The sequence below is a fragment of the Pan troglodytes genome, chromosome 7 (genome assembly GCF_028858775.2).
Source record: "Pan troglodytes isolate AG18354 chromosome 7, NHGRI_mPanTro3-v2.0_pri, whole genome shotgun sequence".
Lineage (NCBI taxonomy): Eukaryota > Metazoa > Chordata > Mammalia > Primates > Hominidae > Pan > Pan troglodytes.
In genome coordinates this window covers 25,878,120-25,890,926 of record NC_072405.2, presented here as the reverse complement: position 1 = coordinate 25,890,926, position 12,807 = coordinate 25,878,120, and the positions used below count along the sequence as shown (strand labels likewise).

At 45.1% G+C, this 12,807-nt stretch overlaps 1 protein-coding gene across 1 annotated transcript in view; it reads right to left on the bottom strand.

Moving 5' to 3' along the window:
* PDGFRL (platelet derived growth factor receptor like) overlaps window positions 1-12,807 on the bottom strand; it is a 67,963-nt gene that overhangs the window by 54,725 nt on the left and 431 nt on the right. Inside the window, exon 2 of the mRNA XM_016959143.4 lies at window positions 12,320-12,491. Coding sequence (XP_016814632.3) covers window positions 12,320-12,491 — 172 coding nt within the window. The remainder of the gene's footprint in view (window positions 1-12,319; window positions 12,492-12,807) is intronic.

Here is a 12,807-nt window from a genome sequence, read left to right as displayed (position 1 = left end):
AGTGAACTTTCTCTCAAAACAAATGGTAAAGCAGACATTACATTTGTCAGGGGCTGGCAATGTCTAGATAGAATAAACTGTTTATCATTAAAGAGTAAATACTAAATGTATACTAATCTGAACCTTAAATATAAATTATCAAAACTCAACTATAACTGTAAGAACGATTTAGAATTTCACTAACAAAATGTCTCTGGGGAAGGAGTATTTTATCACCAACATTGTTGAGAGTTGCTGGCAGATAGTGATAATAAAAAGCTAACTGACTTTAAGTTACTTTTATTGTCATTTTTGCCTTCTCTATAAGTAAGGCACCCTTATTGCCTGCATCCAGGGAAGAGTGCCCCCACTGTTCTGCCTGTGGTGGGCCACCAGACTCTAAAAATCTCAGCTAAGCCCCTTGCAGCCACACAGTTGTGTCCACTCAACAAGAATGAATAGGGGACTGTAGGCCAGGTGTGGTGGCTCATGCCTGTAATCCCAGCATTTTGGGAGGCCAACGCAGGTGGATCAGTTGAGGTCAGGAGTTTGAGACCAGCCTGGGCAACATGGCGAAACCCCATCTCTACTAAAAATACAAAATTAGCCAGGCATGGTGGCGCATGCCTGTAATCCCAGCTACTCGGGAGGCTGAGGCACGAGAACTGCCTGAACCTGGGAGGTGGAGGTTGCAGTGAGCCGAGATCGCACCACTGCACTCCAGCTTGGGCGGCAGTGAGACCCTGTCTCAAAAAAAAAAAAAAAAAAAAAAAAAAAGAAAGAAAGAAAGAAAGATAGGAAAAGGGACTGCAGAGTTTCAGTTTCACCATCTGTCTGCAGAAGCTCAAAGGCCACCTCGATAGATACCTGTAGAATTACAAAATTTTCAAACTTATGAGATCCTTAGAGATCATTTAGGTCAAGCCCTCATGTTGTAGATTTAAAAACTAAAGGAGGCCCTCCCTGAAAAGTTGAATAAACTGTACAGAGACACTCAGCTGGTTAGTGGCAGAATGTGAGAGCAGAAGTCAGGCCTCTGATTCCTATTCCAAAGTGCTCATTTCACTACATGGAGATAAACATTCTGTACATATTTTGAATAACCACACAGCCCTTGGCCAATTGAGAGAATGACAGTGCATTTGTAGAAAATGGGAACATGTGATAGATCAGGAGAAAAGTATAATAAAAAACACAATTGATTTGGACTCAACTGTATAATGATGAATTTGGTTTCCTTTGTGTGTCGCCCTTTGAAACGGGAGCCATGTGGCCTCCACTCTTAGTTCAGTCTGGCCCTGACTGTAGAACCAATCCTGCCCTTGGGATCTCTTGGCTCAGTGTCAACAACCAAGTCTCACTCTTTGGGCTTCAGTGCCTCAATCCCTGAGCCCTGCTCTATTTTCTATGACTTCAAGTCCAGCTATGACCTCTTTCTTCTCGTAGGCCCGAGTCTCTTATTCCCTTCTTTCCCCTACTAAGGTTCCTCTTGGTTATAGGCCTTACTGAGCATTCTCAATCCTTCCAGGAAGTAGAGCTGTGACCTTGAACCCTAGTCTCCAAGGCAGAACCCCCAACATCTGCTGTTGAATCTGCTGTTTGCCCATTATTCTGCTGACCCTGCACATGTGGTTTATTACCCTGGGTTCTAATGATAGGTGGGGGTAGACAATGGTTCCCATGCATACGCTCCCAGCCTCCTCGAAGGAAAAGCACTGCAACAGTTGGGAATGTGCCAGACCAACAAAAGAACATTAATCCAGCAGTATCAATTGTGAAGCATCAGCCTCAGCTCTGCAATAAGGTAAAAGTTAGTTTTTTTCTTAAGATAGAAAATAATAGGCCAGGCATGGTGGTTCACACATGTAATCCCACCACTTTGGGAGACCAGGTTGGGAGGTTTGCTTGAGGCCAGGAGTTCAAGACCAGCCTGGGCAATATGCTAAGACCCCATCTCTACAAAAATTAAGGGAAAAAAATAAGTTTAATGTGGTAACACATGCCTGGAGACTGAGACTGAGACTTGAGCCCACAAGTCCGAGTTTATGATGAGCTATGATTGTACCATTGCACTGCAGTCTGGGTGACAGAGCAAGACTCTCTCTCAAAAAAAAGAAAGAAAGAAAAAAAGAAAAGCCTACCATTATCATGCCCAAGAAATCTGTGCCCCATAAATACTTTAATGCCTGTGAAATTAATGAACCTCTGGATTAAGGTCTAATTTGGTATTCTGTGTATCATGTAACAGGAATTCAAGCTACCAGAAATGACAATCACCATCTGTAAATCCTATGGAATTTAGACAAACAGAGCTACTTGTCTGACTTCTAAGCTATCACATCTTGTGTATCTATGTTACTCAGGAACATCAGATTATCTGATTTTGGAGATTATGCATCCAAATATTTGCTATTATTTATGCAAAATAATTTCACCTTTTGACCAAATAGCCCCACCAGCTGATGTAACCATATAGCTGGTCCAGCTGCCTGACCACAGAACTGGCCTGTGGTTTGATGGTAATGATGCAAAGTTAAAGGAGCCAGCCTAGTGTCCCCAAAGATACCCAGACGGTACTGGAATTGAGTGACTCCCAAATCCCATGTCTAACTGTTTAAAAGAATATCACTCTTCAGCCTAACTATGTCAATTGGTTATTTTTCAAAGACCTAAAAAATACAAGAATTCATACTATAAGTGAACGTCCATTACCATTGCATTTTTGAGACTATTGCATCATATAATTTATAGAGAAATAGGTGGCAAAATTCAAGAACCATTAAATATCATTACTAGCTTCAGGTCCAGGCCTGCCACTTACTGGCTGTGTGACCTTGGGAAGCTACTTGCCCTCTTCTGTTTCACTTTTCTCATCTATAAATTGAGAATGATATGGTAATAACTACCTCATAATAACCGTAATAATTACTGTGGGAGTTAAATGAGTTAATATGTCAAAAATGCTGAAATTAGCAACTGACCTACAGTAAGTGATTGCTAGCTAAGTGCTATTTGTTTTTTTATGGTTGTCACATGAGATCTCTATGATAAACTTGTGGTGGAAACAAAGCAGATATTAGTCTTTTTAATGTATAGATGCCAAGTAGTTCACTCCAGGTCATCAAGAAGGTAGTGAAAAAACAGACCCTCTGACTCCAAGTCTAGAGCTTTCTCTGGCTCATGCCATTGCCTCTCCATCCACTTAGAAATTAGTATATTGTTGCTTTTTCACTTTATTTGCACATATCTCATGCACTATGAGATTCTTTGTTTGATGTGACATGGAGTTCCAAGCCAAACAGAACTTGATGCTGGGGATGAGAGCCCCCTCTTCCTGGAAGAGCTGCAGGTGCTTTTCCAAGGCACACACTGGATCCCCTCAGTGAGGAGATGCTGGTCAAAACCTCATCTCCAGCTGGGTGCAGTGGCTCATGCCTATAATCCCAGCACTCTGAGAGGCCAAGGAAGGTGGATCACTTGAGGCCAGGAGTTCAAGACCAGCCTGGCCAACACAGTAAAACCTCATCTCTTCCAAAAAATACAAAAAAAGTAGCCAGGCACGGTGGCACAAGCCTGTAGTCCCAGCTACATGGGAGGCTGAGGCATGAGAATCATTTGATCCTGGGACACGGAGGCTGCAGTGAGCTGAGATTGCCCCACTGGACTCCAGCCTGGGCAACAGAGTGAGACTCTGTCTCAAAAAAAAGAAAAAACAGACAAAAACCCCAAAACCCTTATATCCAAAATAAATAAACAAATGTTACAAAGCAAGAAGGAAGCAGGAAAAAGGACCATGATTATTCATCATCAACTGAGAATCACAATCAAATCTTATTCATCAAAAGTGACCTATTAGCCTAATTCAATATAACTGTGTTGGAGGAGAAAACAAATTCATTTGAAGAATCATTGACTGCAGCCTGGATGAGATTTCTTGTTAAGCACATTCATTAATATCAAAGCGCAAGAGCTGTTGGGTTTTCTCCTCCCTGATGGGCAGTAAAGCCGAAAGGCCATCCCTAGAAGTAGCTCCCCAGTTAACCACACCATATATTTTTCTGAGCCACTCAGTTGCTTCCCAGTTAGTTATATACACTGAGAGACGCCACTCTCATTTTTCCATTTTTCATGAAACACCCCACAGGAACACACACACTTTTCCAAGAACAAAGCTGAGAAGGTGGGAAAGCGATACTATGGAGAGGAAAATGTAGCAAGATGTAGCGAGCCCTTCCTTTCTCTATTCCTTTCGAGAACCCCACTCCAAAAAACCCACCTACTGTCAGAGATTCGAACCAGAGAGACTCCATCTTGAATACAGGCTGGGTAAAATAAGGCTGAGAACCACTGCGCGGCATTCCCAGGAGGTAAAGGCATTCGTCAGAGGATGAAACAGGAGGTTGGCTCAAGATACAGGTCACAGACACCTTGCTGATAAAACAGCTTGCGGTAAAGAAGCCGGCCAAATCCCACCAAAACCAAGATGGCCACGAACGTGACCTCTAGTCATCCTCACTGATCATTATATGCTAATTATAATGCATTAGCATGCTAGAAGACACTCCCACAAGCGCCATGACTGTTTACAAATGCCATGGTAACATCAGGAAGTTATCCTATATAGTCTAAAAAGGAGAGGAACCCTCAGTTCCAGGAATTTCCCGTCCCTTTCCCGGAAAACTCATGAATAATCCACCCCTTGTTTAGCATATAATCAAGAAGTAACCGTAAGTATAAGCAGCTGAGCAGTCCATGCCACTGCTCTGCCTATGAAGAAGCCATTCTTTTATTCCTTTACTTTCTTAATAGATTTGCTTTCACTTTATTTCTATGGACTCACTCCCAATTCTTTCTTACACGAGATCCAAGAACTTTTTCTTGCGGTCTGGATCAGGACCCCTTTCCGGTAACACTACCACTGTTTAAAGTATCATTAAAAAAAAAAAAAAAGCAGTTTCTGAGAATTAGATCCTTCAGTGCCAGGATAAAGACCTCAATCTGAAGGATTTTCCAGAACACCTGTTAGAATACAGTTGATGACGCTCTTCTTGAAAAACTCGATTCACATGGCTCGCAGGACCCTGTGCTGCCTTGGTTTTCCTCCTGTGTCACTGACAACTCTTCAGTCTGTGGCAGCTCTTCCTCATTTTCCTTACCTGCCTGATCACTCCTCTCTAACTACTCTCCACTCTCTAAGTGACCTCACACAATCCCGTGACCCTTGCAGCATTTATATGCTGAAAGCTGCCCTAGCTCCTGTCCTGACCCCGCCTCTACACTCCAGATCTAAATATCCTGTTGCTTATTCAGCACGGCCACTTGAAAGACTAGTAGGCATGTCAAAGTTAGCATCTCCAAAATTTAGCATCTCAAATTTAGCATGTCTGACCTCTGAATGCCCCTTCAGACATGCTCCTTCCTGATGCTCCCTTTATCAGCAAATGACAATTGCTCAGGACAAAAACCTCCAAGTCTCACTTGTTTTAAATTTTCCTCTCCTAAGCCACATCCAATCCAGCAACAAATTCTTTTGACTTCATCTTGAAAACAGAGCCTGAACTCAGCCTCTTTTCCTTCCATCCACTGATACCACCCTGGGCCAAGCCACTTACCATCCAGACATTTATACTATCTCCTAAGCAGCCCCTGGCTTCCACTGTATCACTCCTTCGGCCATCTATGTGGCTATAAAGGGATAGCTGAGGCTGAATAATTTATGCAGGAAAGAGGTTTACTCAGCTCACAGTACTGCTGGCCAGAAGATTCAAGACTGGGCATCTGGTGAGGGCCTCAGGCTGCTTCCACTGGTGGCACAGGTGAAGGAGAATAGGTGTACGCAGAGATCACACGGAGAGAGAAGAAGCAACAGAGAGGGGAGGTGCCAGCCTCCTTTTAACCAGCTCTTACATGAATTAATGGAGCAAGAACTCACGCTATTAGTTCTATTACCTCCAGGAGGGCAACAAGCCATTCATGAGGGGTCCGCCCCCCATGACTGAAACACCTCCCATTAGGCCCCACCACCAACACTGGTGATCAAATTTCAACATGAGGTTTGGAGGAGGTCAAATATCCAAATCTTAGCATTGCACCTCTGGCCCCCCAAAACTCATGTCTTTCAAATACTGCAAATTACAAGCATCCTTTCCCAATAGTCCCCCAAATCTGAACTTGTTCCAGCATCAACTCAAAAGTCCAAAGTCTCATCTGAGCTTGAGGCAAGTTCCTTACAGCTGTGAGCCTGGAAAATCAAAAACAAGCCTTGGCCCTCCCCACCCCTCTAACTTTGCTGGGTGAAGCCCACATGGCTGATCTGACAGGTTGGAGTTGAATGTCTGTTTGTTTTCCAAGGTGAGGGTGCATACTGCTGGTGGCTCTCTAATTCTGGGATCCCCACATGAGCCCTGTTCCCATGGCTCCCCTAGGCAGTGCCCTGGTAGGGACTCTCTGTGTTAGTTCTGCCCCTGTAGCAGGCTTCTGCCCGCACACTCAGGCTTTCTGATACATCCTCTGAAATCTAGGTGGAAGCTAAGCCTCCATCACTCTTGCATTCTGGAAAGATGCAGACTTGACAACATGTGGAAGCCTCCAAGGCTTTTTTATAGCTTGTGCCCTCTGGAGCAGCCTCTCTGTTCTACTTATTGGCCTCTTCTGCTCTTATTCGCCCATCTGGAACCACACCTGGGACCTTTTAAGTGAAGGCTAGAGCTGGTGCACCTGAGATAGGGGCAGTAGCATCCCGAGGTGGTGCAGGGCAGAAGAGCAGCAGGGCCTGCCCCACAAAACCATTCTATTCTCCTGAGTCTCTGGGCCTGGGATGGGAGGGGCTCCTCAAAGATTTCCAAAATGGCTATAAGGCCTTTCTCTTACTTTCTTAGCTACTAGCACATGATTCAAGCAGTCTCTCAACTGTGCCCTTGGATTCTTTTCCTGAAATGCTCTTTCATTCTCTGCCACATGGCCAGGCTTCAGATTTTCCAAACTTTTACCCTCTGCTTCCCTTTTCATAATAAATTCTACCTTTAGGTCATTCCTTTGCTGCTGTAATTGATCTTGAGCCTAAGTTTTTTTTTTTTTTTTTTTTTGAGACAGAGTCTCACTCTGTCACCAGGCTGCAGTACAGTGGCCTGATCTCAGCTCACTGCAGTCTCCTCTTCCCGAGTTCAAGCGACTCCCCTGCCTCAGCCTCCCAAGTAGCTGGGATTACAGGTGTGCACCACGACACCAGGCTAACTTCTCGTATTGTAATAGAGACAGGGTTTCACCGTGTTGCCCAGGCTGGTCTCGATCTCCTGACCTCATGATCCGCCTGCCTCCCAAAGTGCTGGGATTACAGGCGTGAGCCGCCCTGCCCAGCTGATCCTAAGCTTTTAAACCCAGCCACACCCACCACTACTTGAGCACTTTGCTGATTAAAAATTTCTTCTTTAGGATACCCTAGGACATCACTCTTAAGTGTGGCCTTCCACAAATCCCTAGGGCATGGACACAATGCAGCCAAGTTCTTTGCTAAGCCCTAACAAGGGTGACTTTTCTCCAGTTCCCAATAAGTTATCTGTTTCCATTTCAGACCTTGTCAGCATGAACTTTACTGTCTATATTTCTATCAACAGTTTAGTCACAGCTATATAACCAATCTCTAAGAAATTCCAAACTTTCCCTCCTCTTCCTGTTTTCTTCTGAGCCCTTCAAACTCTTCCGATTCTCTGCCCAGTACCTAGTTCCAAAGCTGCTTCCACACTTTCAGGTATCTTTATAACAATATCCCACTCCTTGGTACCAATTTTCTGTGTTAGTTCATTTCGCATTGCTATAGAGGAATACCTAGGACTGGGATGTTTATAAAGAAAAGAGGTTTATTTGGCTCATCGTTCTGCAGGCTGTACAAGAAGCATGGAACCAACATCTGCTTCCAATGAAGGCCTCAGGCTGCTTCCACTCAGGGCAAAGGGCAAGGATAACTAGCAGTGCAGAGATCACATGGTGCGGTGGGAGGAGGAGGGAACAGACTCTCTTTAACAAGCAGTTCTTGCTGGAAATAATACAGAATCCACACATCCCCAAGGGAAGGCATTAATCTCTTCATGAAGGATCTACCCCCAAGGCCCAAACACCTCCCATGAGGCCCTACTTCCCACCACCACCACCACATGGGGGATCAAAATTCAACATAAGATGTGGTGGGGGCAAACCATAGCACCTATCTTTGAAAACATAAATCAAATTATGGGTACTTCTTCGTTCAGAAGCCTCCAGTGACTTTCATCTCATCTAGAAGCAAGCCCTAAATCTTCCCATACCCTACAAGGCTTGGCCAGCTCCTGTCCCATGCATCACAGCCACAGCCACACTGGCAACCGGTACAAGCCCATCTTGAAGCTATTGCCTTTGTGGTGCCCCTGGAGTGCACAGCTATGCTTTCAGCTACCTCTGGGGTTTGCTTCCTCGTTTCAGGCAGGCTTATGGCTATCCATTCAAACAGCATCCTCACACCCCGCCTCAGTCCTCTTCATGTCTCACCCTGTCTTACTGGTTGAATTGTGTCCCCTAAAAAGATATGCTGAAGTCCTAACTCCCAGGTATCTGTGAATGTAACCTCATTCGGGAATGGAGTCTTTGCAAATGTAATCAAGTTAGCATGAGGTCATTAGGGTAGGCTCCCCTCCAATAGGACTGATGTTCTTATGAGGAGACACACACACACGTATGAAAATGCCATGTAAAGACAGACACAGGGAAAAGATGGTCACATGGCAACAGAGGCAGAGATTGGAGTGATGCGGCCACAAGCCAAAAAAATGCCAAGGGGTTGCTGACCACAACCAGAAGCTAGCGGAGGCAAGGAAGGATTCTACCCACATCTTAGAAGCTGTGTGGCGCTGCTGACACTGACTTTGGACTACAAGCCTCTGGACTGTGAGCAAACAAACTTCTGCGGTTTTAAAGCCTCCCATTCTGTGGTACTTTGTTATGGCAGCCCTAGGAACCTAATAGACCCTGATTCATGATTCTCAATGCCACTTACCACTTCCTTAAATTGTATCTTTACTTCTTTATCTTTCCTCTCCCTTCATTGAGCACCACAAAGAAAGGGTTTTAAAACCTTGTCTAGGTTTGAAAACCATCAGTCCTCTGACCACCAGATCTCTCTCTCTTGCCCTCAAACTTTTCTCTTTCTGTGTTTTAAGGATCAGAAATGGTTTTGAATGTCAAACATGCCAGCCAAGATCCTAAATGCTTCAAAGCATTCATTATGTGCATTGATAAACAATAAGGAACTTTAGAATTCTTTTTTTCATTAAAATATTTCTGTACTAATTTTTACTCTTTTTTTTCTCAAGAATAAATGAAGACACGAAAGTGTCAAAGGCTCTTGGTTAGAGAATCCTCGTCACTGTGTCTCTGTCCTTACCTTCTTAGAGATCTGGCTATATTGCTCTCAGACAATAATGAATGTCTGTAGTCCTCCAAGAAAGAAACCCCTTTCACCAGATGCAAAATAAACCCAGGTTACTGAAGACCAGATTAGCATGGATCAAGGTTCTCATGTTGTTCAACAAAACTTGCTGCACGAATCAATATTAACACTTCAATGTTTGCTCCTGACATTCAATAAAAATATGTAGGTAATCAAAAGTCAGGAAATACTTGTGATTTTATACTTTTCAATGTGAAAATAGAAGCACCCTATTAATAAACTCGGTGGCATGTATTCCATATAAATGCTGAAAATCAGGTGCTATGATTGACGTCTCAAAGTGGAATCTTGGATTATTTATTGCCTGTTTTCATCCCTCAGTTTCATGCCATGAAGTATTATGTGCCTTTCCAGCTCCCCATCTTCATGAGGAGAAAGAACATTACTTCCAAAAATTTAAAGCATTTTGTCATTGGGAGCAGCCAACTTCACTGGGTCACAGGCCAGATGTTCACCCCCATACACACTTGCAGGGAAGTCTTTTCCTCTTAGAAGGCTGTCTTTGGCTAGTTGTGGTGGCTAGCACAAGTGGAAGTCGCAGTGAGCTAAGTTTGTGCCACTGCACTCCACCTGGGTGACAAAGCGAGACTCTATCTCAATAATAATAATAATAACAATAAAATAATAATAAAGACTGTCTTTCAGATGTGATCAGAAAAACTAAAAGGCAGTGAAACAAGTTGAGTCGGGGGCCTTATGTCTGTAGTTTGTGCTTTGGGATGGCCCTGAAGGCAGGATATTCCCAACCTGCCAATCTGAGACCAGCACTGGAAGGGCCTCCTGTGTAATCCACTCTCCTTAGTAGCTCCTGGCCACAACTCACGACACAACTCAAAACCAAAAACCATTCTTAATAGGTTTAGCCAAATGGTTACATAACTTAATGAAGCACTATGTGTTCACTAGTGTATCCATAAATAGTCCATATATTATAGATATGTGTACTTTTATTTTATTTTTATCTTTATTTTTTTAAGATGGAGTCTCACTCTGTCGCCCGGCTGGAGTGCAGTGGTGCGATCTCGGCTCACTGCAACCTCTGCCTCCCAGGTTCAACCAGTTCTCTGCCTCAACCTCCCAAGTAGCTGGGATTACACGTGCCCACCACCACGCCCAGCTAATTTTTGTATTTTTAGTAGAGACGGGGTTTCACCATCTTGGCCAGGCTGGTCTTGAACTCCCGACTTCGTGATCCACCTGCCTTGGCCTCCCAAAGTGCTGGGATTACAGGCATGAGCCACTGTGCCTGGCCAGATGTGTGTACTTTTATAAACAAAATCTTCGTGCTATTATCACCTAAAATTTATGAACTATTTCTTACATTCAGTCTGTATTCCACTTTCTCCAATTGTCTCAAAAATGCTTATTGTTTGTATGGATTACACTTAAAGAAATGGTAAATTTAGTCAAACGTTTGTAATAAACTCACATGGGCTGGGTGAGATCCAGGAGACAGAATGGAAGCCACTTTCTGAGCCTCTAAGACTGGCAAGTTGGGTATAAACAAAGGAATGGCTGATTTGAAATTATTTTGCCTGGCCATCTCCTGCCATATTCAAAAAATGATACTACAAATTACATTTCTGCCTTTTCAGCAGTTGCATACAAGGGCCTGCCAGTAGCATTTTAATATTGCATTTTACAAACTGAACTCATGGCAACTTCTCTCTGGGCAGAGTTAAGTGTTACTCTCCCAGTAGAAGCTCTGCCTACATTTTATTAAGCAAAGCTCTAGGCTGAAGGACCCTCATGCTCAACTTCAAGTACCACAACTATCTTGGATTTTGCAAACTACAATGCGGTATTTTTTTGGCAAATGTAGTTTCCTAGGAAAGAAAGGAACTGGTCAGGATGAACGAGTGGATAAAAATGTGAGCCAGGTCGAGCTGGCTCCAGCATGAAGTTGCATAACAGCAAAAGCTACTTTTCCACTAAATCTAAGCAAAAATTGTGTTGTAGCCCAGGAATTTCAAGAGAGGCTTGAGGACACCAGGAGGCACCCAGATGAAACATGTACTGTACAAATAACACCCATGGAGTGAATAGAGCAAACAAAACATTTAAATGCTAACAATAATATATAATACACACCACAGTAATACACACACCCAGACACACAGAAAAATAACACCAGACCCTGTGGTCACGGGTGTACACGACAGGGTGGACCCAGGACAGGTACACATTCAAAAACGCGCAGCGGTCATGGTCCCATACGCTGTACCAAAAAAATGCATTTTCTTCACCATTTCCCATCCAATTAGATAAATATAATAAGCCGTGGGCTTTTGATTCGTTTTGAAGTTTCATACACTGACATTTTTGTTCGAAGATCTAGGCAAATCTTGCAGGATTCAAGCAAAAGGTGGTAGACGAAAACAAGCCGAGAACTGCGAGGGGAGGGGGAGGTCACCTGGAACTCTGCAACCGAATCAGCGATTGCCGAGCTTAGGTGGCACTCGCTCTCAGCAGCAGAGGTCCCAGCCACGCCGCTGGGAGGTGGAAGCGATCCGAGGCTCCCGCGCCACCTCCCAGACCGACACGTTGACATTGGGGGCTGGACCAGGCGCTGGCTGGGGATGCTTGGTTCGCCCGGAGATGGGGACTTGGAGAGGTCCTGGTGGGCTCCTAAGGGTCGGGGTAGCTGCCACCACCCCTAGAGGGCTCTCCGGGCAGGCAAGGAGTGGGAGGAAAGGAGACCCCACCAGGAGGGGGCAGGTGCACCGGGCAGGCAGTGGCGCGGGGGCTGAGCCACCGAGGGCCGAACGTTAGAGCAAGAGCTGGCAGGAGGGCGGCGGGGGCTTCGGGTCCCGGCTAAAGTCAGGGCACAAGCTAGGTGGCCCCGCGCCCAGAGTCACTCACCATCCTCCAGCGCTTCGTGCAGCAGCAGAAGACCAAGCAGCAGCCAGACCTTCATCTCGGAAACCTCGGACCTCGGAGCGCAGGAGCGCGGCGGCTGCGCGGGGCGGGGACGCAGGGGAGGCGGCGGGCGAGGGGCGGGCTCCTGGGACGCCGAAGCGGGAGGATTCGGTTTCTTGAGGAGGAACAAGGTTTGAGGGAAAAAGTTGGGGAATTTTTTTTTTTAGTTCTCTGTGTAATGTGACTTCTCCTGCCCCCTGGCGGAGCCGCGGTGCGCAGCACTTCTTCCCAGCGCGGGTAGGAAAGGCTAAGCGTGAAATGTACATTACAACAGCCATTCCTTGAATTTCTCCAACGCTTGGCGTTTTCACCAAGGTTGTCAAGTTCAAGAAGGATCAGCGGGTGCTGATGGGGTCACTTTTAACCACGATTGTCCAAATGTTACCAGCGCCCGCCCCACCTCCTCAGGCAGAACCTGAGTGCTCTGTAAA